This window comes from Haliaeetus albicilla, chromosome 6 (genome assembly GCF_947461875.1).
Source record: "Haliaeetus albicilla chromosome 6, bHalAlb1.1, whole genome shotgun sequence".
NCBI lineage: Eukaryota > Metazoa > Chordata > Aves > Accipitriformes > Accipitridae > Haliaeetus > Haliaeetus albicilla.
The window spans coordinates 38,797,868-38,824,979 of record NC_091488.1 but is presented as its reverse complement, the minus strand read 5'-3'; the positions used below and the strand labels follow the sequence as shown (position 1 = coordinate 38,824,979).

Below are 27,112 nucleotides of genomic sequence, written 5' to 3'. Positions count from 1 at the left end.
AAATTTTTTCTTTATCATAACAAAAAGTTTGGTAAGTGACCTAAATGTAACCTAAAAGTTCAGGAATCAGGAGACAAAAAAAAAACCAAAACACCAAAACAAAACAAACCCCAACACAGAAAACCCACCACATTATATTTGCCTTTAAATTCACAATTTTCAAGATAATTTCAAATGACACCTGAAGACCAACTCTGCTTTTTAATTATGTAGACTGGCAATAAGGCACTGAGACTTTGCAGGCAGAGTTCAGACCTACACACTTCTCTTTCCAAGACAATCTGGGTCAGATATTGGTCACAAAGCAGCACCCGGTATTGAAAAAATCCAGCCTCCAGAACAGAACCCAAACCCCATATAACATCCTCCTATACACTTTAGACTCCAAAGAACTTCTCTTTACCTCTTTTAAAGGGTAGTCCCAATGGTGGGAGCCTGGGAGCCTTGCCAAAGGGGACTGAACTTGGACATCCTCTGACTTGGTGTTTGTTTTCTTCTTTGGTATACGAAACTGAAAATAGATGATGTTACACACGTGATAAAACTAAATTATCCACTGGTGCTATGAGCTGGCATACTGCCAAGTACAAAGCTTTCTTAATTGTCAGGTAAAATAACAAAGTTGTAAGGGAAGCACTGGCCTGTGATTTCCATTTAAATGCATTCCTCACTGATGCTTGATCCTAAATCATGCCTCATACCACATGAGGAGCTAGTTTTAACATATGAACTGTCTTAAAAAAAATCAAGAAAAAGCTCCTCCTATATAATTAACTTTACAACAACTTCAAACACATGCCCAGAAGGTGAGAATCAAATCTACTGGCACTTAGAGTTTTCTTAGTTCCCTCTGATTTGTTTACACTCTAGCTTAATCATCTCAGCTTAGAGAATGATAAACAGAAACCAAAACAGCTGAATGTCATGGTGAATGTCACAGCAGGCCTGCTCTCAAAAAAAAATTCAGTATGAAGAGCAATTATAACTTCAAATAGTACAAGTATTTTGGTATGATAATTTAGCATCAGTACACTATAACGTACTCAATATGGTATCAGCTATTGTCATTGCCAACCTTCAAAAAAATGGAATCAGCATTTCAAAAGTAATTACTGAAAGATAAAGCTGTTCGTAATTCGTAGAAATTTGCCAATTCAGAAAAAGATATGTAGGAAATAATGTTCATTCATTGAAATTCAAAACAAAAATGGTCAAACTAAATTCCTACCAGTTCATCAAGACAAGGAAAGAGGGTGACATTTCCTATCACTTGATTAAACCAGTTAAAATAACATCAGCTGAAAGAATAAAAGTGCAAGCCTTGCTATTTCACCAGGTATCCTGAGAAGCAAAACCTTACACTGCAAACACAACCACATTAGAATGTATCAGAGAGAGAATGCAACATTTACATCTTTCAGACAACTGAGTCTATCTCAGCTAGGAAGGAGCTGAAGCTATTCCACATAATGGCCACTGTCAAGTGTATTATGAACTCAATTTGCAAGCCACCAGATGCCCTACCTTGTAACATAAGATTACAAGCAAAGACTCTAGAACAGTGATGCTAACAACTTCATTAACAACACAGAAACTGCATTCATTAGTTCTGTAGGTAGACCTTCAGACAGACCGTAACTGAAGCATACTGTACCATAATGAGATAATCCTTCAACTCTTCAGTTTGAATTGTGAGTGCTCTTATTCCTTCTCTACACTTCTTTGAAACAAAGATTTATTGTTTTAGTAGTTAGACCTGAACTTCTATATAGTACCTCAAACTGCCTTTGCTGGTCAAACGCTGTAATAACAAATATGCCTTTCATAACAGATTCCTCAAATTATAAAGGCTGTAAATGTTACGCATAGGAAACAACTTCTAATACAAGTACCTCCTTTCCCTTTCAATCAACATTTAAGGATTGAAATAAACATTTTCTTATTCAAGAACACCTGCAATTAGATCTCTTTTTTTTTTTTTTTTTTTGAGAAGTGGTCTATAAACCTGTTTTATCAGTCAGAATGCATCCTTCTGATCCACACCTTAATGGCCAGGTACAAATTTCTTACTTCAGAATTCCACCTGCTGCCTGACTACTGGTTTCTGTTATGAGCTTCCTAAGAACACATATGTGTCTGAAATTTTAGCATGCATTTAAAGTTACAGAAGTTCAGATAACCTCTGTAATAACATAACAGATAACATTGAGAACAGGTAAGGTCAGACTCAGAAAACAGAAAGAGACAGATGGACAGACAGAAAGGGATAAAAAGGACAAGATACGTTCATCAGCAAAATTTCCACCTCACCGTACAACATCTTCCCAATGCTTGCACTCATTAAGATGATGCTGGTTTGCAGTGCCCACAATTAACTTACAGAACAAGCACAAATTCAAGAGGTAAACAACAGAGGTCTGTATCTATGGGAAGTGCAACATATGCAGTTGCCTCAGCTTTTCCCTAACAGAAAGTGACTAACTCAACACATACATGTGCATACACACTTAGCAGACTCCTCATCTAAACCAGCAGTACTTTTCTGAAGGTTCCCACCTGTAGAAGGAAGGATCAGAGAAAGTGCATAAACAAGGTGCTGGAAGCAGCTTATTTCTAAAACACTAGAGAGTCCAGACCTTACCCAATTCAAACCAGCTGCTGTGCCTACCATTTGTTTTCACCAGTGCTTCCATTGCTGTAACTACTACTAATAGGGATATTTTAGAAAAAATAAACACTAGCATAAGTAGTCTCTAAACACATCTCTGCAGATAACTAAATATTATGCATCTGTTCTACCTGAGCATTCCTCTTAATATTTTAGATGTTAGCTTAGGTCTTAAAATATCCTTGAAAATGCACTGTTTATGTGCGAACAAACGTTGAGCCTATCATGTATTAACACATGTTCAACAGCAGACATTACTATTGACTGCTACCAGAGTAAACTGTATCTCAGGAAACAGTTCTCCAACAAAGCAAAAGCTGGACCACTGGAGAATGAATTTGGTGGCACAAATACATCAGACCACCCTAGGATACCCACAGCCTCAAAGTAAATTGTTGCAAATTGCAGGAACACTTACACTGACATGACTTGAAGATGATGTTCTTCCTTCCATGATTTTCTCTACTGAAAAAAAAGATATAAAATAAGCTCAGCAATTTGTGTTTTATTTACTCAGAGGGGAGCAGGACCACAACAGCAGCTACTAAGCAAGAACAAGAAAATCATTTTTGAGCAAGCTAGCACAAAGAAAACTCATTCATAGACAGTTTGGGTTGGAAGGGACCTTAAAGATCACCTAGTTCCAATCCCCCTGCCATGTGCAGGGACACCTTCCACTAGACCAGGCTGCTCAAAGCCCCATCCAGCCTGGCCTTGAACACTTCCAGGGATGGGGCATCCACAACCTCTCTGGGCAACCTGTTCAGTGCCTCATCACCCCCCCAGGGAAGAACTTCTTCCTAACATCTAAACTGAATCTATCCCCTTTTAGTTTAAAGCCATTATCCCTTGTCCTGTCACTACAGGCCTTGGTAAAAGTCATCGACAGCCACAATACAAGAAAGGCATGTGCTTGAGCAAGGCTCTGGATTGTCAGCATGGACAGAACTGTTAATGAGATTTTCAACTATAATTTATTCTTAGTGAAGGCATTTACTGCTTAACTCCACCCCCAGGCAAGCATGCAACTAGTAAGCAACTCAGGCTTTGATTATGAAGTGAAAAGGGGTCAAAGAAAACATTGGTGACACTACAGGAGCTCCAAGAATAAACAAAATTCAAGGATTCCTGTTAACAGATAAACTTCTCCCTCAGTGGAAGCGCATAGCTTCAGAGCTTTCAGCATTCACAGGGGTTTATTCTCTTTATAAACACCCTGTATGACTCCGGTGGAAGACCTTCAAAGTTTACAGCTAGTTTGAAGTCTCTCAAGAAGACCTTTAAGTTCGTGTAGTTTCATTCAGCTCGGCCGTTTTTCAACTTACAGCCCCACTCTCCCGGTGTGGGGAACAGCAACATCTACAGGCCACCCCAGATAAGCCAAACCGCTGCCTATTCCGACGCCTGCCAAGAGGCAGAGCTGACCAACGGCGGCCCTCTCACAGCTCGGGGGGGAACGGAGGCACCACCCAGGGCTGTCACCACCCGGGCTGTCACCGCAGGAGCCCGCCCACACCGAGCGGGGCGGCGGGACAGAGCCGGGCCCCAGCTCCTAACCACCTGCCGGCTCCCCCCGCCAGGAAGGGAACGGGCTTCTCGCCGACAAACGGACAAGGGCCGAGGGTCACCGAGTCCGCCTTCCCACCCCCTCCTTAGCCTCCTCACAAAGGAGCAGCACACGCCGCCGCACGCCCCCCGCCCCGCGGTGTCCGGCCGCTCACCCGCCCTCCCCTGCCGGCTTCGCTCGTTCGCGACAGACACCCGGCGCGGCACGAACGGCCCAGCCCCGGCCAGCGGGGACACCGGGCGGCGCAGGACCCGCCGGGTCGCCGCTAACCAGCTTTATTTCAGCACCCCACCAGCGGCGGCTAAAGGGCGGAAAGTGCGCGGTGCCGGCAGCACCCCACGTCACTCACCGCGGCGGCGCCGCTGCCGTTGTTGTTTATCCAGGCCCCACCGCCGCCTGCGCAGCTTCCCCCGGTACTTCCGGGCCGGGCACCGCCTCCACCGGCCCGGCAGGGCCGCCCGTCCCCCGCCCCGCCCCGCAACGGCAGTAACCGCCCTCCCGCCCTCTCCCTCAGGCGCTGCCCGCAGCCCCTTCGCCGTGTCCCGCGGGCTCCCGCTCCCCGCCCGCCCTACAAACCGCCCCCGGCCCGGCCCTCACAGGCGTGCCGCCCCCGTTTTTCACTTTCTTGGGTTTAGCCTGATACGGAGCCGCTGAGGGGAAAAGAGGCAAATGGTAGTGCCGCAGGTGTGCCGTCAGGCGCACTTCCCTGCACCTGGCGAGCGGTAACGAAGTTGTTAGTTCCCTGAGCGCAATAAAATACAGTAAAAGGAAGCACGGGCTAGCAAACGTCTACTAAAATTTGCGGAAGGAATCAAGAAAACCTGGCTGTTTTTAAAGAAGTAATAGACAACCCAACGGAATGAGGTTTAGAGCGCGCCTTGCCCACGGCGTTTTCCCCCTCGGACCTGAGCCCTCCTTTCAGTCAGAGCCCGCCGGGCGGGTCGCTCCCCCCGCCGGACGCAGCTCGCCCACCGCGCTGCTGCTGCGGGGGCCGCCGCCGCCGCCCGCCCCCGGCGGGGAGGTTCGGCTGCCGGGCACGGCTGGGGAGAGCCCTCATAACCGACGGCCGCGGAAAGGCTCCCGCAGCCAAGTGGAGACAGAGATTTGTTTGTTGGGTTTTGTGGTTTTTTTTCTTTCTTTTTTGTTGGTGTTTTGTTGTGGTTTTTTTCAGGGCAGCTTCAGAATTGTGAGTTTTGTGTGTAGCTTTCTGGTTTGTGCTCTCGGTAGTGCCCTTCTGACAAGGAACGGTAAGCTGTGCAAAACTAGTTTTGACAACTTTTTAGTTTCGTGCTCAAGAGGCTTAGCTTTAACTTATGGTCAGGTGTAAATTACAAACATGAGATATTAGCTTGTAATTGGGAACTGAAACGCCTTAGATGGCCGTAACTACCAGCAATCACACATTTTATAGATACACCCCAGAACTAAAGTACGTAAAGTAATGAAACCTGAACTAACATGGGTTTATTTTCTTTCATGCAGACGAACTGTCTACAATCCCAGAGTGAAAAAGACTTCCATCTAGGATGATGACAGATTTTACAGGAGAGCATATGGTAATGTTGGGCTTTACTAGAATGAAATGTTTTAAATGAAAAAATCTCATAAAGAGTAATACTGCAGTAGTCTTTAGAATATGCCAATTGCTGTAACAAACACTAGCTGAATTTACAGCTGAAGCATTTTACAATCCAAACAGAAAAGTGGGAGGAAGGGAAAGAGGGATTTTTTTTCCCACAACAGTGATTTTTTTAAAAATCAAAATAGCAGTTGTAAAGACTGCCAGAATAAACACCTTTGAATATTGCATTTATATACAGACAATGAAGCACAAGCAACAGCCAATGCCAACTTAGAATGCAGATTTACCAAAAAGAAGTGAAAGCTTTATGCAGCTGTATCTAGAACAATTCATAATTGCTGCTTTTTAATTCTATAAATGGCATTACTAAAATAAAATCAGTCCTCCAGACTAATAAACATGTGATTCTAAGCTGCTATTCAAGTGAACTCTAAAGTTCTATAAATTGCTTCAAAACTTTTCAGTTTGCACCCTGAAGGCAATTTTAGGAAGGGAAGTCATACCTACACCTGATGTAAAACTGTGGTTTTTTTGTTTCTGGCTCCTGAAATCTTCAGAAACCTTTCACAATGGTTTTTAAAGTAGACATTTAAGTAGATGTTCGATATCACATACACAGGGTTTAGTTTGGAATCGCATATCCTTGTTTTGTTTTGGAACTGAAAAAGTAATGTTTTTGCTAGTAGCTGAAGTAGCATAGTAACTTCCTGTTCATAACATGTTGGGAAGCTACAGTCTCCAACCTTTTACAGGTGAGGGGAGAAAGGGACAGAGAGAAGTGTGGACAGCATGCCACTCCGAGGAAACTGCATTTACCTATTCCTAATTGTTATGGAATGCATCCTCTGTGCTTCACCACCTCCACTGACATCTTTCCTTAAACCATGTCCATTTTTCTCCCTACTAAATATGATCTCTTTCGTGTGAATTGCCCATATTTCAGTAGTATAGCAAACAGATTGTCCTCCCATCTCCTTTGTGTCTTTCATGCCTTCCTGCAGAATGAAAAAATCATAGATGAACGCGTGCACTTGCAACTTCTTTGTGCTGTTTCCATTCCAAGAAACTGGCGAGACAGTAAATGGGTTATATATCACAGAAACTGGGGGTTTTTTTTCCCCTTTTTTATGTGTACTTACTATATGAGATAAAAAAGGAGAAGGTAGCATTTTCTAGCCTACTCTCTATTAATCCGAAGACAGGAATGACCCTGAAGAGATGACTTAACATCTCTGACCCAATGGAGATTGCACAAAAGGAAAATGTATATGTTGTTGCTCTGTTGAAAAGCAAATAACTTTTTTTTTTTTTTTTAATTTGGAAGTGTAAGAAATATTTTTCAATATGCTAAGCAGTTTACTCAAGGAAACTTGCATTCCATTAAGGAGTTGGGCTCCACCTCAAGTTGCTTACATGAAAACTTTCAGATCACTTTCTGTCCTAGGAACCAGCTTTATCAGATGGTATAGCGAGTTTTAACATAGTCAGAATGTGATTTACTGTGTTCTAAAAACCTCTGTTAGTTCAGCAAGAAAAATGTAAAGGTATATAGTAGCCTGTACCAATGTATTTGCCAAATATAACTTCATGTAAACCATCTGCCAAAACAAAACTACTGTTTAAGATGTTAAATTAATTTTAAAAAACCCCTGATAATTCTGGGAATTTAATGCTTGCAAATCTCTTCTGTTGCGACAAAAATCATATAGAAGTAGGATTCGAAGCACACCAAAGGTTACCCCATGTTTACCATTCCACAGCCAGTGACAGTCAGTAGTAGACTGAAGAGTTATTAGGAAAAGAGAAGGTTATGATAAGCTTAATTTTTCAGTTGCATGGAAACCACTTCCTGGTATAATTCTTACCAGCTGATCAGTCATATGAGTTAAAAAATGATCTTTGCTGAAACTAGAGACCTCAATCTAATCTCACGAAAGTTTGCTGCATAGACTTTATTTTCTCCTGTTCCTGGATTACAGTGGCTAGTTTATTTTGTCATGCATTCCACAATTTCCATGTGGAAAGTGCTTGCAAGGATGAGCAAATAACTGGAGAGATTAGTAGTAATGTACTGCTATTGGAATTTAGCAACCGAAATCTGTAAGAGGCTTTACAAGCAGATGGTTTACTAGATCACCAAGAGATCGTCTGTATCAATGAGTACTTTGTAACACTTTTAAATCTGAATTCTAATACAATAGGTTTTCTTTATGTAGGTGGTGTATGGAGGTCTATCGCTACATTGACATAGTCTTCTTAATTTGTAGTGGTTACAAATACAGCACGAACTAAGCTTGAGGAAACTAATAGAGGGTTCAGAGTATCAAGAGGAACTGAAGTACGACTTCAATATAAAAGGGGAACTGAGGCATTTGGATACAAATGAGTCCTTTGTTTTCAATTATTACAAGAATGCACATGAGCAGAATCATAAACGCTATCAAGTTTTGGGACATTTGATTACCCAATATGTTTATGAGCTCTTGGAAAGAGTCTGCATGCTGCAGAAAGTTTATATTCCTACTGATGCTACAGAGGTTGAACCAAGAAGCTTCTTTTTCATGAGCAAGAATGCACTAAGTTCCTCTAGCTTAATTGTCCTTCTTCAAGACCACGGAGTTTTCTGTGCTGGACAGTGGGGGCAAAGGACGATTGTCAGCGAGGGCCTGAGGCATGGAACACAAATACCATTCATCAAAATGGCTCTTCAAAGCCACAGGGGAGTGATTGTACTGAATCCCAATGACAACTTCGTTGATCTGAAGACTGAAAAGGAGAGGTTAGGCTCTTCTACTAGGGAAGAAGCACTGACTTCTACACAGTCCATCTGGTGGATCCCCAAGAGGGGCAGCAGCAGCCCCGAGGAGCATACCATGTATGTATGGGATCATTTCATTTCAAAGAGCGCAGCCAAGAATGTGGCCTTCATTGCCCATGGCTATGGTGGCTTGGCATTTGTTGATCTGCTGGTGCAGAGAAAATGGGAGGTAATGAATAAAGTATACTCTGTGGCATTCATTGACTCCATGCACAACACACAGCACCAGGCTGGAAGTGATCCACAAATACAAGAATGGATACAGAAATACTGCCGTGAATGGGTGTCAAACAGTAAGCCTCTGGATAAAGCTGTGGGTTCTCTTGTGAAAATGGATTGTCCTACTGTCTCTGCTGGAACGGAAAGGTATGGTTTAGCACCCTCCTGTTGCTTACACGCCATCTTTAAGTACCTGAAGAGCACGCTGAAAGCGAAGACGACAACATCCTTTAGGTATTCACCTGTTGCAACCAGAAGCAGCACAAGTAAGAAGAGAGACAATAAATAAAGGTATACTGATTTGTTCTTCATAGTGGTCTCTTCCTTTCATAACTGCCTCTGCACCTTTCAGTTATCTAAGGACCTTCATCTCACTGTGGAGCAACTTAGAGTTCTAAGTTTGAAGCTAGTTTGTTTTTGAGAAACACGCAAATACAAGTTAACTATTAAGAAAGAAGTGCATTGTTGAAAGCTTTAAGCCCCAATCCTTAATTTTAAGTTGCACAAAATAAAGATGTTAAGGTATATCAACTCTCATCTGTATCACTTTTTTACATAAACATTTGGCAGTGATGGCTCTACAGTCAGACTAAACTATCAGGAAAACACTCACTTAAGTGCATAGCTTTCATTAAAAGGACAAATCTGGAATACAAAAAGCACATAAAGGATCTATTTCCTCCTTACTATATACCATTTAGTGTTCAAAATCTTTCAAGAGCTGGAACATCCACCTTCCTCCTTGAAATGTTTACTGTTAAGTTGAACAATACTTTGGGGAACTACATACTACTACCTTCCCTCCAGTCAGAGATGGTATGCCCCAAGCATGATAGAGTAAGCTGAAGTAAATTCCATTTTAAAGCCAATTAAGCCAGTGAGATTACTGGGCACGAGCTGCTACAGAAACGCAATACTCTAGCAACCTGCAGTTAACAAACTGATGCAAAAGAATGATATTGCTGTTTTCTCTCAGCTGTTTAATTTTAGACAGAGGTGGGAAATAGAGACAGTTGTTAAATGTCCATACTCAAGGTTTGCGATTTATACAAGCAGAAGGTCAAATAACCTTTAAAGTGAATGTAAACAAAACCGTTATTCTGAATTTCCAGTTTAATGCTGTGGGAATTACAAGTGCTCAGTGGCTGCAAAAGAACTTTGAAGGATGACAAAGCCTTGCCCTACGCTTTCAGTTCCCATCTCAGCCAAAAAAATTGTTGAACAGTAATACTGGGTACCAGAGAAAAAGAGAGCGTCAACTTCCCTTTTGTGTTTATATCCAGCTCAGATTTCAGTCGTCTCTAATACTGTTTAAAAAAACCCTTTCGTCCTGTTATCCAATAATGGGTAAAAGTGTAAAATTCCATTGGAAAGGCACAGTCAGTTTAACGTTCTTGAGAGCAAGCATAGCTTTTTAAATAAAGATACATTTCCTGGGTTTACATCTGAATGAAAATGGTACTAAACAGACAATTAATAGACCATACGGTACCTTAGTTCACTTAAGAAAGTTGCACTGGAGATGCCATCGTTGAGGATGCATATAGCCTGCCTGTTTTGTAGGTGCTGGTCAGCATGCAACTCAAAGAATAGTCACTTGTGTGAATACTATGAGTGAACACGTAGCTTTATTTATGAGAGAAATATGAGGTGACAGAATGTCTGTCTTCAGAAGGAGACCAATATGATCCTTGAACATAAATGTTCAAACTCTCCCATGGTGTCAGAGGTGGCTAAAAACGCTTGAAGAAAAAAAGGGATCTAGAACATTGGCCATTTCTGTAATTCCTTTATCTCAGGTCAACCCACTAAATTCCTTGGTAGAGAAGGTCGTATTTAGGAATGTTATTGGGATCAATAGGACTTCTCACAATGAGCTTTCCACGCATTGCTCCACGGTAAATCACTTCAATGAGATCTATAAAGTCTTGCTTTGTTTTGAAGGTTCCTACAAATTTGGTATGATCTGGAGACCTAAATATAAGCATAAGATAAAGGTAGAATTGTAACGTTAAAGTGTTCAAAGCAAAAACACCTAAAGACAAGAAGAGGTGTATAATGACATTAGGGGTTCTGATCTGGTCATTCTGAAAGAACGAAACGCACTGGTAATGGCATAACCAAGTCAGGAATATACCGTGACCTCCAAAGTCCAAAAAGGTGCAGTGTCATGTCTAAGACTTTAACCATACTATTTCCCACAGAGTCAGGCATGTATTACAGCTGACACCTACTTATTACATGAGAGTGTTATTTCAAAATACTTCTTAATTTTACATCCTTCTGGCTTCCTACAGAGTTCCCAATGCAGACGCCAGTAACATTACCATTTTCAAACATTACCTTACCCAGACACAGTAACATCGAGAAAGACTGATAATTCTTACAGATACAATAGATAATGCCAGGTAGGATGACATACCCATAATCAACCTTCATGTGTTGTCCATTGAAGAAAAATACAGTAGATGGAATATAACTGATGTCAAAATACTGGGTGTACACTGGAACCTTGTTCACATCCACCAGGTAAATGACTGCCATTTTACTTAGGTCATGAGCTGTCTTTGCAAGCTGAAAAGAGTGAGAAAGGTGGATGACAAACAGATTGAGACACCAGAGGAAAAGGGTGGCAAGCTTTATAAAGCCCACTTCTCTTATCAGTTTAAGCAGAGCTAGAATATGACATCTTATCTACTTCAAGCACTTTGTACACTCATTACAATAACATAAACATTTGCTTAATTTTCAAACCGTTTTATGAATGTAGTATTATTTCATTTTACATTTGTCACCAAAATTTTCATGAGACACCATATTAGCCAAAAGCAACATATGACATTCTCTTGTACACAACAGGTATACTAGTAAAGTTCATTAAAAAAAAGAAAAAAGAAAAAAATTGCTCTTACAATATCATCAAGCTGCAGACAAACAGCATCGTTATCTCTTCCAAACCGGAGAACCAAAACCTTCTCGGCCACGCTTTTTATTGCCTGATCCACTTCCCTCTTACAGGTCAGTTTGGGCAGCAGAAAACTCATCCCGACAGACCACAGCTTCCACTAAAATCCCTACCTGACAGTTAGGAAAAAACCACAAAACAAAAACCTGAGTCAAAAATAAGCGAAACCTCGCCGTGCTACCAGCGAAAAGAGAGACAAACCGCCAACCACCACAGCGGGCTGACAAGCCCCTCGGGCTCCAGCGTTCGCCTCACGGCCCGGCCCCAGCCCAGCACGGCACGGCGGGCCCAGGCCGTACCCGACCCACTCCCCAGCCCGCAGGGCCTCGCCCCGCACCCGGGGCAGCGGCAGGGCCCCACCGGCAGTCCCCCTCAGGGCCCAGAGGGATCCCCGTACCCCGCAGCGCCCTGCGGCGGGGGGAGAAGAGAGGGCCGGAACCTTGGCCGTGCAGCCGCGGAACCCCGAGGACGGCCAACCGGCACGGCGCCGCGCCCGGGGAAGGAGGCGCGGAGGACCGGGCCCTGCCCCGCATGCGCAAGCCGCTCCCCGTGAGGTGAGCTCGGGATGGCGGAGGGGTCGGGGCCGCCGCGGGGCGGCCGTTAGTCGCGTCCGCCCGCCCGCCCCCTTCCCTTCCCGGGGCGGACGAGAGGGAGGCCAGGCGGGCTGGAGCGCGGCCGGAGCTCGGGCAGGTGCGGGCGCAGCCGCTGGGGAGGGAGGCAGGGAGGGAAGGGGGGGGAGGCCTCGGCCTCGGCCTCGGCCTCTCCCGCCCCGCGTACCTCGCCGCTGGGGATTAACGGCGAGAGACTCGCCCGCGGTCCCCTCCTCGGCCCGCCGGTGGCCCTCGGTGACCTCGGGAGCGGCCTTTCGCCTCCCTGCCGTGCGGCACCGTGCCGCCCAGCCCGGCTCTCCTGGGCGGGCGCCGGTCGGGCGCTCCCCCGGAGGCCGCGGTGCCCCGGAGGCCGCGCTCCCCCGCCGGCCCCCGCCGCAGGAGGGGGGAGCGGGGCGGGCCGGTGCCCCCGGGAGGGCTGTGGGGCGCAGCGCGGTGCTTTGAGGCGTTACCGAGCTCGTCGGGGTTCGGTTCGGCCGTGGGCCGGTTTAGTTGTGAGGGAGCGTGTGTAGTGCCGCGCTCTGTGGAGGAGCCGCATCGCTGTGCAGGGGCCTGCGCTGGGGAAGTAAGGCGAATTACGCAGTCTCTGAAATACCGGGGAAGGGCCTTTCTGTTCCTGGGATTAGTTACAGTGAAGGCATGCTAGGACAAAAAACAAATCAGAAAAAATATTTTCAGTCTTACAAATTTAGGTTTTTGAAAGAGATTGAGAGTCATTCTTTCAGTAATCACATGGTAGTGCGCATGTTGGATGCATTGAAAGGTAACGTGGCTTTTGTCAAAAGCTGCTGTCAGGTATTCAGACTGTGTAAATCTGCCTTTCGGCTATTAACTTAATTGGAGCTCCAGTAACACAAGTTAACGGAGGAACTGATCCCTTCATTTCTCCAAGCTGGACAACGTACTCTTTTGATTTTTGCTTTTGCCAGTATGCTTAAATGTAAAATTATGAACACCTCTATTGTAACACTTAGGAATTTTCTCTTAACTTCACACTGTTAGGTTGGTTGGGATTTTTGTTCATTTTATCTGAAGAACAGTAGAAAAGGAAAGGTCAGTCACCAATTTGACCAATTACAGTATCGTAAAATGCATGCCAGTTCATAAGTTTCCTAATAATATGCTGCTCTTTCTGTGGCTCTCTATCTGAGCAGGTATATATATATATTACCCCAGAATTAGATTTAACTTGTTCTTCTGTATATCAAATTGTTTTCAGGTGGTAACTTATTAGGGAGATTACGAATTCTGCTTTCAAAAGTTTCAGCTAATTTTTATGTTTTGGCCAAATCACATTTTCTCAAACATAGAAATGTCACTGATTTTACTTAAGTAAGTTTGCATAGGAGAAGGAAAATATTAAACATGCTTGGGTGGTTTTCCTTCTGCAGACCTCTTACATTTAAATACAAACATGTATGAAACTAATGGGACTGTGGGTTTCATGTCCTTAGCTTTATGTGTCAATGTCAACTTCACAGGCAATTTAGCAAAAAGAAAAAAAGACAGTCTTTTCCTATACTAGTTGTTTATTCGTCCATCTCTTCTTTCTAGGAGGTGTCTGGTGAATCAGGTGTGGTAACTCATTTGGGTAGCATGATAGCTTTTTTCCTTTCTCTACCTCATGGCTAGCTAGTTAGCTGTCCCTAATCAGGTCTTTGATTTGGCTCATAGTGTGGCCATGTGAATGCTTGCACTGCGGAGGGAGCTGGGAACAAGGGGCTTAAGAGTGCCTTCAGTGGCAGTCGTGTTAGCTTAGCAAAACTATAGTGTTGGTAGTTGCAGTAGTTCCAGTGACCTGCAATGTGGAAATGCATAGACGGGGAAAAACTTTAGTACTAAACTTTACAAATAGAGCTTTCCCAATATATAACAGGAAAAGAAAAAATGTGATCTTCTGTGATAGAGTTGTTCCAGAAAATGTTACAAGATGAAGCATCTTGTCTATTTTGACAGTACAGGTAAATTAGGTAGGCACCTGTGAATGTTTATAAAAATATTTTCGGTCTCCCTGCAGCGTTTTGCTTACTTGGGTTGCGAAGGTTCTTATTTGTCTTATGATACAGGTAATTTAAATAGATCTCAGACAATACTTAAAGGTTGTTTGACCACATTTTGAATTGCAGTAAGTATAGCTGGTTTAAGCATCAGAGCTAACCATGTCTGTTCACAGCAGTGCCACATATGCTGTTTTTATTAGAAAACAGTGGAAAAGCAATAGTGGAAGTAGGAATTTCTAGTATTCTCTAAGAAGTAAGTTATTGTCTGTCAGTGTTACTAAGGATAAATATCTGTGTGCGTTTTCTTTATGATTTCTGACAAGTTATTTCCCCTTAATGGTGTTTTGCAGATTAAGTGTTTGAACACAATACATGTCTAAGTATGCAGTCTGCTAATATGCTTCTGAAAAAATTTGTAAGAAGTTCTGTCCTTCCATTTGCTGCACAACATGGGATGAAGAAGGATTTGTTTCCAGTCAGTAGAACTCTGAGTTTATCACTTTGCCTGAAGCAGGACAATTCATGCAGTCCTTCAGAAAAACTAGATTTAGATGCATGGAAGAAGGTAATGAAGTCTGGGTTCCAAGAAGAAGTCAGTGAGACGGTCTCTGAGCATAAGGAGCTTTCCACTTTGGCTGCTGCACGTGAGACTTTGGAGATGTGGAGACTAGCTGGCAGATCAGTTCCAGAAAATATCACTGAAGAACAGCTACAGACCTTTATGGAATGTCCTTCCAAGTCAGCCAAAAAGAAGTACTTAAGATATTTGAATCTCAAAGAACTTTACAAGAAAAACGACAGAAGAAAGATGGATGAGAAAAGGGAAAGGAGGCTGGAAACACAAGAGCAAGCTTCAAAAACTGATGAGACCAAAAGGAATTCATTCATATGTTTGTGGGCCAGCTGTATGGATAGAGCATACAGTTGGAGGGTTGCTCAGTCTATGATCTTTGGCCAACCTCTAGTATTTGACATGTCTTACGAAAAAGATATGTCCGTCCGAGAAGTCACAAATACAGTGAGACAGATAGTATTAAGTGAAAGCTGCAATCGAAGATCTGTGGATCCGTTCCACATCCACTTCTGTAACTTCAAAGATGATAGCCTCTATCATAAGGAATTTGTCAAGCATTATAGAGATGCATGGGGCAAATTGCTTATCACTGCAACAGACCAGTGCTACACAGACGTGTTTCCAAAGGATAAGCTTATCTATCTGACTGCTGACTCTCCCAAAGTAATGAAGACATTTGATCATGATAAAATCTATATTATCGGGTCAATGGTTGATAAGAGCATAAAAACAGGAGTCTCTTTAGCACGGGCAAAGCGACTGGGGCTGGAGACTGCAGCCCTTCCCTTGGAGAAGTACTTGCTTTGGAATGCTGGTGCCAAAAATCTCACATTGGATCAAATGATGCGTATTTTATTAACCTTGAAAGATACTGGAGACTGGAAGAAGGCTCTGGAATTTGTTCCGAAAAGGAAATACTGTGGCTTTGTAAGCAGGCCTCTACATGAACTGAAAAAAAGCTTAAACTTGATCAACACACTTAAACTTGGAAAGAGACAGGAAGAATTACGAAAGCAATTTGCCAAGAACTACTCTAAGAAGCTAATGCAAAAGTAGAGTGATGGGGAAGAGAATGATTTTTTTTATGGGCAAACTGTGCCCTTGAATACCCAGTTTCTTGGGGACTTTGGGAACTGTATTCAGCTCTTTAAATATGCCTTTGTTCGTTAAGTTTGAAAGGACTTGTAGTAAGGGATATATTTTTTTTAATTACCTTAGTATTCCAGCTGTTTAAATTTATTCACGTTATTGAAATTATGTAAGAGAAAAGAGAGAATCTGTTCTAAAAAATCACTCTGTACAAAGAATATCAGTCTGTTCAGTTGAACCATGCTAGGACAAGGGTGATTGTAACTGAATGCAAAGGTGATTCTTCAGAGAACACCTCAGTGCTTTGGGTTTGCAATGGGTGGAGGCCATCCACAGTCTTGTTCTGAAAGGTTAGCCAAGAGGAAATAGAAGAGGCCTTTCCCTGTGACTTCCCAAATCTTCTCTTGCTGTGTAGATGAATTGACTTTTGATGGCTGAACTAAAACCAAATGGTTAAAACCTAGCATGAGGTTGCAGAGTTGCACAGTTTGTTTCTGGGTGTTCTATCTGGCATGAATCAAGTCCCTGTTTGGAAGGAATAAACCAAATTTTTTGACCCTGCTGAAAAAATACCTCATGTACTTTTGTGTAAGACTTTTATCCGTCAGTGAATACTTACAGGAGCAGAGAGCCTTTTAATGTTGCTCAGAACTGAAGATTTATTGATTGGTCTCCCTATGAAAGCCTGTGTCCAGGCTGTAGAGCTACAATGGTCGTGTTGTTAAAAGACAGTTTTTTCTGCTGCCTGTAGTATGAGGAAGGATTTTTTTATGGGTGCTTAAATCTTTTTGATTTAGTCTAGCTGACTACCCTCATGCTTGAAGTCAGTGATGGCAGATGGTGGGGTTTACCCTGAAAATTCAAAAACTAGGAGCGGGGAGCGTAATTTCAAAGAGTAGCCTTCAAAAGTACGTGGGGTTGGTGGTGATCCACTCCTTGTCTCGCCTTTTACTACACACTGTTGGGAAGAGGGAAGGGTTGGACACACTACCCCAGTACTGCCCTTCGCCGCCGGGGCATCTGGGCATGGAGAACCCCTGGCTCGGAGGAAGACCTGCCTCCTTTCGGCCGCACGTGGTTGGGAAGTACGCCAAGCTTCGCCCTGGGGTAGCGCTCCAGGCGCGGCTGAGGGCGGCCTCCCAAACTTCCCTGCTGTCGAGCCCTGGGGCGCCGGGAGCGTCTGCTGGAGCGCGCGGCCGCCTCGCTCGGACAGCCCCTCTCCTTCCTCGCGCGAGGAAAGGACGACACGGAGCCGCGCGCTGCTGGAGCGTGCCTCCTGTTGTTTGCTGTTTCTCCCTAAAAACGGCCTCTTCTGATCTGTGAACGGGTTTGCGCTGTGGGGAGGGGGGAAATGGCGTCATCGCTTACTTGGGGTCGCGCTGGTGAAACGTGGAAGATAATTTTTAAACGGCGAGCGGTGGGGAGGGCATGGCAGTGAGCGTGGCAGCCACCAGCCCTGGGCATGGACGCGGTTCTTCTGGATGCCAGTGACGTGGGGGTTCTGCGTGTGACGTCAGGGGGCAGGGGGGGTGACGTTGAGCGTCCGGCCTCCCGCCCCGCGGGCGGGAAGCGGTATCCACGTGCGCACCGCCGCGTCGCCCGGGCCGAGCCGTCGGACGTGCGTCAGAGCGGCGTCACTGCAAGCTTTCCCGCCTTCCCTGGCGGCTCGGAGAGCAACGCTTCCGCTGGCGTCATTGCCGCTGCGCCGTAGAAGGCGGTGCCGGCGTGGCCGCTCTGGCCTCTGCCCGCGCGTTCTCTATGGTCGGGGGAGGGCCGAGGGCTGGAAGAGCCGCGGCGGGGCGGCGCGCGTGCGCGGCACGGGAGGCGGAGGCGGGGGAAAATGGCGGACGGCAGAGCTGAGGGGGAGAAGGCGAAGCGGCCGCAGCCCGGAGGAGGTGAACATGTAGCGCCTCTCGCCGCGTAGCTGCGGGGTGGGCAGGGGGTCCGGGCCGGTCCTCCGGGGTGGGAGGGGTCCAGGGGTGCCGCCCCCGCCCGGGCAGGCCTGGGCCGGGCCGGGCCGGGCCGGGCCGTGCGGTGCCCGGCCCTGCGGGGAGAGGGGGCGGCCCGGGCCTGAGGAGGCTGCGCTGGAGGAGCGGCCGAGGTCTGGGCCGCTGTCCTCACGCCCGAGGATTAGCCTCAGCCTTACAGGAGGTTTTTAAAAAAAATCTAACGGCTTTCCCTTGTCCACGTAAATGCGTTGTTTCTCTCTCCGTAAAAAATATACGGAATACTTCTGCCGTGTATTGAGAGAAATTTGACTGTTGCTGCTGGCAAGGATGAAGACAGCGTCTTAAAGATTAGCTTTTAACAGCTGGGGTACCTTTTAAAAATAGGCGCAGTGAATATTCCTTATCTGCTGCTTTAAGCATCCTGGTTTTTTTGCTTGGCAGCAATCTGCAAGTGTTCTGTTTGCTTTTCTATTCTTTATATTATGACTGGATATTCCTGTCATCTTCTGTACTGCTTATATCAGTTCTCCTAAAATTTTTGATCATGTTTCTTTCCTTCTTTTTTCCCCTGACTTAAAACTTAGAAGATGGCATCTTTGGAAAGATAAAGCTTCCCTTTCCTGTTTTGGGGGTTTAAGTGTATCTGTAGGCACAGGACATTTGTTTGATCTGTTGAAAGATTAAATCAGGCTTGTAAACCCATTAGGATAGCCTCAACAGTGTATGTTATTTGTGATAACCACTAAAATGTGAACGTTAATACCTGATTTTAGGTAGTTCCTTGACTCTTGGTTCTCTGTTGTTTGGTTGGTTTGGTTTTTGGGGTGGTTGGTTTTTGGTGGGTTTTTTCTTGGTTGGTTGGGTTTGGGTTTTTTGTGTTAGTAATGCAGTAACTGGACAGCAACAGTATGTCAGTTATCGATACCATCTTGTGTACTGTTTGGTTTGCTGAAATGTGTTCTTAATGAGTTATGGTACATTGGCCCTAAGGAAAGATAGTTACTCCCTGATGATTTTTGGAAGCAATTTAGAGTCTTTAGCTTTTGCCAAGATCAGTGGGGTTTACCTTAAAGTTAAATTAGTTGTGACTGGTTTGTTCCCGCCACCACCAATGGTCACACTCCCAGGGGCAAGAGATCCTGAAATGCTGTGCAACTAGCACTGTCACTCTTGTCACTTAAACCACCTATATAGTGGAAGTTGATACTCATGAGAAAAACTCATCTGTGAAGTGGGACAGCTTTTTGTTACTGTGATCTGTGAAAAGAGTGCTGGTCAGACTAGTTTTTGAAATAGTACTGGTGGTTTCCATAGGTGAAGTATGACCTCCTTGACACCTCTAGAAAATATATATGCATTGGCATGGGAGAGACCTGTTTAATGGATAATATACTTGTGCGTTTCCGTCTCCTGCAGAAATAGAACAGCACAATGACTCCCTCCCCACCTACCCCAATTGTCCTATGCCCATTCTAGGTCCTTCAGCAAGTAAGAGTATTTCTTTTAGCAGTCTACAGTTCATCCTAAGTGGAGCCTAGTAGGAGTAACATTCAGAATGTAGTGGTGATAGGAACTAATTTTGAGAGAGAAGCTGTTTAATATTTTGGTGAGAAAACAGATGTGGGTAGATTGTGTTAGGCTTCATCTTGTGCTTAGCAATATTCTAGAATTTGCAGTCAAAGAAGTAAGCTGTAGTGTAATTAGCTTCAAGCTAGCATTATCTTAGGAACCTGGACTGGTCCAGTGTGCCCTGAGATCTGGGCTGCTGTGGATTTTGTATCTTAAGAAGACTTTTAGGCCCACGGTTCCAACAGTTAAGGCAAATGAATCTTCTACCTACCCTTGAATCACCTTACAGTCTCTAGTGTACTAAGACCGGGCTTGTAATTGAATATTCAGTTTAATGTGATTTCGTGGACAAGCTGTAAAGAGCTTCTCATAGCCTTGCAGACTGCTGTTTGGGAAACTGTGCCAAGACAGCAACCAGTACCCAAGGTCACTTGTGTAAATTTTGCTTGTTTCTCTTCCCTCCTTTGTTTGTTCACTTTCATAGCTATATTTTCTGTGTCAAATTTCTAGTGGTGCAGATTAGTACCATTTTTTAATACAGTGAAATTGATTAAAGTTCTTAGGGGTTTTTTTGTGTGATTTGCCATGTTTCCAAAGGTGAATAATAAATCAGTTTTTGTTCCAATCACTTATTATCTTGATAGCTAGAAGAGTGGGGTAGAAAGGGTATATTTTGCTGCTTATGATTTGGGAAATAGCAGAAAAATATATATAGATGGTATCCCTAATTTTTCTTTCTCCTGATGTTGTTTGCTACCTTTTTTTCCTTAGAGCTACAATCTTGTTGATCCCTGGTTCAGACTAGCTTCTCGCCCATTGCTTTGTCTTACTTAATGGCTTTCTGCTGTTAGAGAGCAGTGCAAAGAGCTTTCTTCCCTGATGGTCTGAATTTGCTGTGTGTGGAGAGTCCTGTTCTCCACTTGATATAAAGAGGAACTGGTGCTAACTCCAGTTTTTCTTAGACTGATAGTATGAGCACTGCCCTGTCCATTCCCCAATGCGTGGGTTGTTTTTTTTTTTCCTTCTGCTACTGCAGTGATTTGCTTATTGCAGCAGCAGAGAAATGTATTTTTGCTGAAGCATTTACTATGTTCAGTATGAGTTTTCCAAGGACACCTTTGTCTCTTGGTGTAGCTGAAGAAGCCAAGTGTATAGGAATGAAAATGTGATTTGAGTGTTTTTTCTCTGTGGATCATTGTTCAGCTGATATGTTTTCCATGACTTTATACAAAACCAGAAAAGGTGAAATATATATATATGTTTTTCTAGTGCTGATTCCTTCCTCAAGCAGAGCTTGGCAGATTTATTACAGATGAGATGCGGACAAGCAGTGACTTGAAACATGATTGAGACAGCCGGCCTCACTGTAGTCACTTCCATGATTTTAGAGTTGTGCCAGACAAGCCTAGAGACTGGCATGGACATGTTTTTGTAGAAATTTAGTAGAATTAATTTTAACTTAGATTATCTACTCTAGATTTGGAATTGAGATTCCAGTTATGAAAGTTTATCTATGGCAACTTAAACCCTAAAAAGGTTTAGTCATCTACATTTAATTTACTACATGAACTTTGACTTCCATACTAAATAAAGAGATGGTGCTTCAAGATTGTTTTCCTGGCTCATACACAAGAAGTTCTTTACAAGTAGTGGAGTGCTTGCAGTTTCTTCTCCTCTTTGTGTTTTGCTGTCCACTAAATGTACATTGGTGGAAACTGCTGTCACTAAAACCACCTTACCTATTGCACCCAAAGTATAATGCTTTTTGAGGTTGCTGCTCCCATCAATCTGCTCAGTAAAAATAGCTCATCTTGGTAAGTTGTTTCGACTTCACCAGGACCTGAAGAAGAGGCAGAAAAACCTGTGAAAACTAAGACTGTTTCTTCCAGTAATGGAGGAGAAAGTTCGAGTCGCAGCGCAGAGAAACGGGCAGCTAATGAAGAAGCTGAAGACTTCACCACAAAGCCTGCTCCTGCCAAAATGTCCAAGTTTGGATTTTCCATAGGCAGTCAGACAGCAAAGAAGGCATCTGCAATATCCATCAAACTAGGAGCAAATGTAAGTTGTCTAAGGGCTTTTAATTTTAGGGAAAGTGAGGCAAAGGGGGAAGTACTTTGGGGAGGCTTCCTTGCAGAAGGAAAGCCTTGAATTACGTGAGGGTACCTTGGAAAAGATTAAGAAAGCATTGCAGGGCCAGCTAATTGTGCATGTGTAAGTACTTCAAGGTGATTAATACCAGGTCAGTTGTCTCAGGAAGCATAAGACTTGATTGAAATGAGCTGTAGATCTTTGAACATACAAAATAATTTTGTAATGAGATTTGATAAGTCTGGAATAATTTCCTGAGGGAAATGAGCAGACTTGTTAAACTGTTCAGGCTGCTTTGAAATGAGTGCTGTTGAGCTTCATTGCATAGGATGCTTAAAGCTACAAGAAAGCAAATACTTCTCCTAGATGGCTTAATAGGTTGTCTTTCACTCCAAAGACCTTATTTTAGCATGGTGAAGTATAGTTTATTTTTCATGACTTTGCTTGTTCTTTGCAAGGTCAGCATGATTCATTTATACTATATGCAAGAGTTGAGGCTTCATTACTTGGTTTCTAAGAATTCTGAGCCCCTTTATTGTCCAGTACAAGGTATCCTTGTGCTTGTTCCGATGTGAGTCTGATGCTTCTCTTTACTACCAAAGTAGTCTTCTACTAGCTTGTGCAAGGACAAGCCAGATGCTGTCTCTCTATTTAATACTGTTCATTTACACTTCCCACGTACCACTGTGGTGGATACATTATAAATCCTTGTCTGGATTAAATTCAAACTGTAATCATGAAAGCCTTGCACCTGCAATGCCAGCATTTTACAGATCTGCAAAAGATGAAAAGAGTGCTCTGTTATTTTGAGATGGGAGGGAGATGCGAGCTGGCAGCATTCTAGGGTATAAATGCAATCAGGTCAGCTCAGACTTTGGAAAAATTGACAAAGCTGCCTTCTCTGAGCCACTAGCAAGCTCCGATTTATCATGTAGAAGGACACTCCCAGTGGCAATAAATTTGGCTTAGGATTTCTGGCTGACTGAAGTTGGTGGATGACTGACAGTGCACCAGATTGGACAGTGCTGAAACTTACCCTGTTTCTTCTTAGTCATTTTTACTCCCTTAGTATGTTACCTGTTCCTGTGGAGCTGGTGCTTTAAAAAATGGCACAGTATTTATACGTTATACACGATCGGTAAGGAATAGCTATAGACAGTCACATAAGGACTCTGCTGCAGTATCAGCTTCAAAACTATGAGTGTATATGAAATAATCACCAATAAAGTCAAAATGGAGGAAGCACTGTATATGATTGATTTAGATAATTGGTAGTACTGTAGAAGCAAACTGTTACTGATGACTCAATGCTTTCTTAGGGGTCTTAAAGTTACTTTCGATATCTTTGCTGTATTACATGTAACAGTTGTGAGTTTGAGAGCTTCTTACACTTTAAATAGGTATTTACTGGAAATCAAAATAATACTTTTTAAAGGAGCTTTATATTAATTGGACTGTGTGATGCACACTGATGCTAGTTTTAAAGTATTAAATTGTGTTAAGCCAGAAACTGTCACATTGTTAAAACACAAGAAAATAAACATCCTCATCTTCCTGGCATTGATGGATCAGAATACTCCAAAAGAATAATGGAAACAGTGACATAGTAAATTTTGAATACCACAACTTAATCAGGTTCTGATTTAATTGTTCATGTCATGCACCAGTGGCTGCATACCCCTGCAGTGTGCTAGAAAGTTAAGGCTTGCTTGTGGGGAATTGTAATATGAGAGGGCTCAGCTTGCTTTTCGGAGTGTATCTTGCACAAATGAGCAGCCATTTTCCTTTTTCATTAGAGAGAAACCTTTATCTGCTTGATTCAAACAAAAACACCTTTCCCCCTCATTGCCCATTTCAGTTAAGATGTTTGACTTCAGTTTACCAAAATATTTAAAATACCAAGGGTAGCTTTTTTTGAGTTAATAGACTTACTTGTGCATTTGGTCTTTTTCAGAAGCCTAAAGAGCCTGTTCCAACCCTTGCTCCAAAAACCCTTTCCGTAGCAGCAGCTTTCAATGAAGATGAAGATGTGAGTAATAAGTCAGTGATCAACACAACTTAAAGTACCATTGGTGTGGGTTAGAGTTAGGCATATCTCTTGTGTTTCTGTTTAAGAATGTACAGCTCTGTAGCTCTGTGTTGGTTCAAGAAATCATTAAAGCGCTGATAACTTTTCCCTGAAAATGAGATGCACAATATAATTTGAATTAGTGGTTGTTTTCTCTGGGCTTGGTAAAGGGGAGGCGAAGAAAAGTTGTGCTTCTTCTGGCTTGCTAAATATTTCATTGTTGTGCTACTGCTCCTTCTTACCCAGAGGTGAACAAAGGAATTTGTATTTCTTTCTATAACCTTGTAGAACCTCTATTTTGTCTTAAGTCACTTTGCTTTCCTGTAGGGCTGTAGTCTATACTTTTTCTTGTCAGGCATTTGAAATGTTCCGATGATAGCACCCAGCCACACTCTAACCTCCTTTCTCTCTGTAGAGTGAACCAGAAGAAATGCCTCCAGAAGCCAAGATGCGTATGAAGAACATCGGAAGGTAGGTCAGCTTTTAACTACGGTCTGGAGAAGGGTGAGTGCGTGAGAATACCTCCTCCAGCACAGGTCAGATCTTGCGGATGATTTAGAAATACAGGAAGGTAGAATAGGTTCAAAAAGTTTTTCTCCAGAAACAAGAAAATTTTAATACAGATATTTTCAAATGTTTCAGCTGTAGGTTGAAAGTAGTACAGTTACATTATTGTGTTACAGTATAGGCCCAATCCTAAAGTAAATAGGGACATTTTCAGAGGAGGCTTCACTTAAATTAGGGATTAATTTTGAGCATCTATATTTTAAAGATGTTTATCATGATAGACTGCTTTTAAAGTCAGTCCTCTGGAGGCTCACTACTGTTTAGTGGGTTTTTTTCACCAGTAGCAAATTTGGATCCTCAATTTTGTAGCCCTTGCAACAAATTCTTCACAGCTGGCAGCAGCTGCCATTCTCACCTCCTCTGCTGCCCCATCTCATTGCTCTGTCTTGATGTGCTACAGAGAGATCAGTTCTGTGGCCACATTACAGTTGCTAATAGTGAGGACTCCTGATGTAACGGAAAGAAATGTGTGGTAGTTTCTGGCACAGGTTGGACTTGAAACTGGTGTTTTCAGTGTCATGTTGCACAAACTACTATAGTTGTACTGACTTTCTCAACTGATCTTGTTTTACTTTTCACAGGGATACACCAACCTCAGCAGGACCAAATTCCTTCAATAAAGGAAAGCATGGTTTTTCTGACAACCAGAAGCTATGGGAACGAAATATAAAATCTCATCTTGGAAATGTCCATGACCAAGAAAATAACTAAATGATGTGGATTGAGAGTCGGGTGTTTGGGGGGAGGGGAGGGTGTAATGTTAAAGGAACAGTTTCCTTTTTTAAGAATGGTATAAGACTATCTTTGGAGCCACTTTTTTAAGATTGAGTGGTACACTAATAACTGAGTTTGAAATTAGAGGTAATTTATGTTTTGTATACAGATTTCAAGGCATTTGCTAATTTTGTAGTTCCATGTGATTAGTTTCAAAAGGTTACAGATAATAAAGAAATTGGAGTGGTACCTTTTTAAGATTTTTTTTTTTTTTTTTTTTTTGGTCAGTGATTAATTAAGGTGGATGAAAAAGGTTACTGTCTCTTTAATCAGGTTAACATGGAATGCTCTTGCATTCTCACTTCTGGCTCCCTCTTCGTAACAGGAGAAACAGTTGACTCCTAGGAATACTGCTAAAGAGAGTGAGCATTGTCTTGTGCTAGAAGTGTTACTGGACTATTCATTTGAATATAAACTTATGCAGGAAATTATAAGAACCTGGATTTTTTTTTCCTCCCTGCAGTCACCTTTTGTTAAGTCTCTGCAAACTAGGAATTATGTTTCTCTGAGTGGCTCTGGTAACTTAGTTCTAATTTTGTTTAAAACTTCATGTAGAATGTGTAACCTTCTGTGGCCTGTTTCACCCTAAGGGAATGGGCCTTGTTTGTATATTAGATACAGTCTGTAAAAAATATTCACTACAAAGGTAAATCAGTATTTTCAGTGTGCTCCTCTTAAATCATTAGCCTTGAGTAGTGCTTGTTAGCATTTCCTTGTGGCACACAAAAGCCACCACCAAAAAGACAAGCTAATGTACATTAAGCTTCACATTTGGTTGAAATATTTTTCTTTACTATGCCTAGAAGGAATAAAAGCCACACCAAAAATCAGTAACTCACTGCTTAAGTATGAAAAATCTGAGATGCACTTTCCCTGTCTTGCCATTTAAAACAAAATGCCTTGATGCCTGTGACCTCAGTGGACACTATCAGGTTAAAGAAGGATAATGTATTTGCAGTCTTCATGCTTCTAACAAGTGTCAACTTCAGGAATAAAACTCAACCTTTTCCTACCTGTCTGCCTTTTGCAGTAATTTTCAACAATGACATTAGTCTGGTCGGTTTAATTTCCTAGCTTTTGTACTGGAGAACATACTGCTGTAGGATTTCAAACCTAGTAATGACTGTCTAAATTTCAGTCTAATTTAGATTACATATTTTTAAAACATTTTACTAGCAGAACTGGTTTAACAGAAAGTTATCAACAGCAACACCACCACCTTCACACCCCCCCACCCCCCCAAACAAACATAAGGTTCTTTTTGAACTCAAAATACCTGATAGTGTCGACCACTAAATTGATTTCAGCCTGGAACTGGTCATAGAATTCAATATGTTAATTGCTTTCATCCTGCCTCTAAAACCTTTCTTAATGCTAAAGTTGAACCTGTGAGTGCAGAAAGGAAAGTGCATCTTGAAATTTTTTTTATTATTATTTTAGGAAAGCTCTGACCACTTAGACTTTTGAGTTTGTAAGTTCTAAAAAATATTTTTTTGTATTTTTGTATTGTATGTGTAATCTTTCTTCTTTTGAAGTCTGATGCAGTTGAATATCTGTAACTATTTTCTTTAAAAGCCTTGTTATAAACGTAACATAAAAACGTATACATTATTTTTTTCCATAGCAGAAATCTTTGGTTTATTTAAAACAAAACAAAACACTCTTTCAAAACTGACTTTCAGGACTTCCAAAACTGATTTGGGCATTACTGGAACCAGGCAAGGCAAAATGAAGCATTTGCTTTTCACTTACTTTTATCACATGTGGTTATGTTTGTTGAAATAAATCCCTTTAAGATAGTGGTAATTCACAGTCAATAACTCTTATCTTGCTCCTTAGTTCCTGGATACTGTCTCGGTCACTCGTATTAGGAAGAAGCAAAAGGGAACTTTGAATAAGAGGATGACTTTGAGACCTATTCTTCTTTAGTTAACCTGCCACCAGCAATGCCTTCCATGTCTTTGACTGAAGTAGACATTAATTTCAACAGAATTTCCTGGTACTTCA

At 42.6% G+C, this 27,112-nt stretch overlaps 5 protein-coding genes across 28 annotated transcripts in view; 3 read left to right on the top strand and 2 right to left on the bottom strand.

Moving 5' to 3' along the window:
• SENP7 (SUMO specific peptidase 7) overlaps positions 1–4,665 on the bottom strand; it is a 48,441-nt gene extending 43,776 nt beyond the window's left edge. For 7 of the 19 annotated variants that reach the window (XM_069785609.1, XM_069785613.1, XM_069785618.1 and 4 more), the window contains exons 1-3: positions 4,576–4,655; positions 3,087–3,130; positions 404–511 (exon numbers count right to left, since the gene is read on the bottom strand). In XM_069785609.1, coding sequence (XP_069641710.1) covers positions 404–511; positions 3,087–3,122 — 144 coding nt within the window. In that variant the 5' untranslated portion in view covers positions 3,123–3,130; positions 4,576–4,655. Of the gene's footprint in view, positions 1–403; positions 512–2,493; positions 2,557–3,086; positions 3,134–4,389; positions 4,504–4,575 lie in introns of those variants that run through there. The other 12 variants (XM_069785623.1, XM_069785629.1, XM_069785611.1 and 9 more) reach the window with 11 other exon arrangements.
• A 736-nt stretch (positions 4,666–5,401) lies between these two features.
• LOC104311885 (putative protein ARB2BP) lies at positions 5,402–9,362 on the top strand. The gene is made up of 3 exons (XM_009918148.2): positions 5,402–5,482; positions 5,718–5,791; positions 8,085–9,362. The coding sequence occupies exons 2-3, from the start codon at positions 5,762–5,764 to the stop codon at positions 9,141–9,143; spliced, it is 1,089 nt and encodes a 362-aa protein (XP_009916450.2). The 5' UTR covers positions 5,402–5,482; positions 5,718–5,761; the 3' UTR covers positions 9,144–9,362.
• A 1,098-nt stretch (positions 9,363–10,460) lies between these two features.
• Positions 10,461–13,009, bottom strand: TXNL4B (thioredoxin like 4B). 6 transcript variants are annotated; one of them, XM_069785634.1, is made up of 4 exons: positions 12,880–13,009; positions 11,767–11,932; positions 11,277–11,428; positions 10,461–10,828 (listed from the first exon to the last, which is right to left on the bottom strand). In XM_069785634.1, exons 2-4 carry the CDS (start codon positions 11,896–11,898, stop codon positions 10,663–10,665), a joined length of 450 nt encoding a protein of 149 aa, XP_069641735.1. In that variant the 5' UTR covers positions 11,899–11,932; positions 12,880–13,009; the 3' UTR covers positions 10,461–10,662. The 6 variants fall into 6 exon arrangements, with proteins under 6 accessions (XP_069641735.1, XP_069641738.1, XP_069641737.1 ...); XM_069785637.1 differs by lacking the exon at positions 12,880–13,009 and adding an exon at positions 12,597–12,760; XM_069785636.1 differs by lacking the exon at positions 12,880–13,009 and adding an exon at positions 12,259–12,368.
• A 696-nt stretch (positions 13,010–13,705) lies between these two features.
• Positions 13,706–16,660, top strand: TRMT10C (tRNA methyltransferase 10C, mitochondrial RNase P subunit). Its single transcript, XM_069785630.1, has one exon. The coding sequence runs from the start codon at positions 14,810–14,812 to the stop codon at positions 16,055–16,057; it is 1,248 nt and encodes a 415-aa protein (XP_069641731.1). The 5' UTR covers positions 13,706–14,809; the 3' UTR covers positions 16,058–16,660.
• A 1,179-nt stretch (positions 16,661–17,839) lies between these two features.
• On the top strand, positions 17,840–26,911 carry PCNP (PEST proteolytic signal containing nuclear protein). Its single transcript, XM_069785603.1, has 5 exons — positions 17,840–17,985; positions 21,446–21,666; positions 23,651–23,725; positions 24,180–24,235; positions 24,913–26,911. The coding sequence occupies exons 1-5, from the start codon at positions 17,931–17,933 to the stop codon at positions 25,040–25,042; spliced, it is 537 nt and encodes a 178-aa protein (XP_069641704.1). The 5' UTR covers positions 17,840–17,930; the 3' UTR covers positions 25,043–26,911.
• The last annotated feature ends 201 nt before the right edge of the window (positions 26,912–27,112 follow it).

Excerpts from the sequence above, each read along its gene's own strand:
- LOC104311885 (XM_009918148.2), top strand. The coding sequence starts at position 5,762 with ATGATGACAGATTTTACAGGAGAGCATATG. Across the intron at positions 5,792-8,084 it reads ATTTTACAGGAGAGCATATG|TGGTTACAAATACAGCACGA; the intron begins GTAATGTTGGGC and ends CTTAATTTGTAG.
- TXNL4B (XM_069785634.1), bottom strand. The coding sequence starts at position 11,898 with ATGAGTTTTCTGCTGCCCAAACTGACCTGTAAGAGGGAAGTGGATCAG. Across the intron at positions 11,429-11,766 it reads GTCTGCAGCTTGATGATATT|CTTGCAAAGACAGCTCATGA; the intron begins GTAAGAGCAATT and ends CACTCTTTTCAG. Across the intron at positions 10,829-11,276 it reads CACATGAAGGTTGATTATGG|GTCTCCAGATCATACCAAAT; the intron begins GTATGTCATCCT and ends GCTTATATTTAG.
- TRMT10C (XM_069785630.1), top strand. The coding sequence starts at position 14,810 with ATGCAGTCTGCTAATATGCTTCTGAAAAAATTTGTAAGAAGTTCTGTC.
- PCNP (XM_069785603.1), top strand. The coding sequence starts at position 17,931 with ATGGCGGACGGCAGAGCTGAGGGGGAGAAGGCGAAGCGGCCGCAGCCC. Across the intron at positions 17,986-21,445 it reads GCGGCCGCAGCCCGGAGGAG|GACCTGAAGAAGAGGCAGAA; the intron begins GTGAACATGTAG and ends CGACTTCACCAG. Across the intron at positions 24,236-24,912 it reads CGTATGAAGAACATCGGAAG|GGATACACCAACCTCAGCAG; the intron begins GTAGGTCAGCTT and ends TACTTTTCACAG.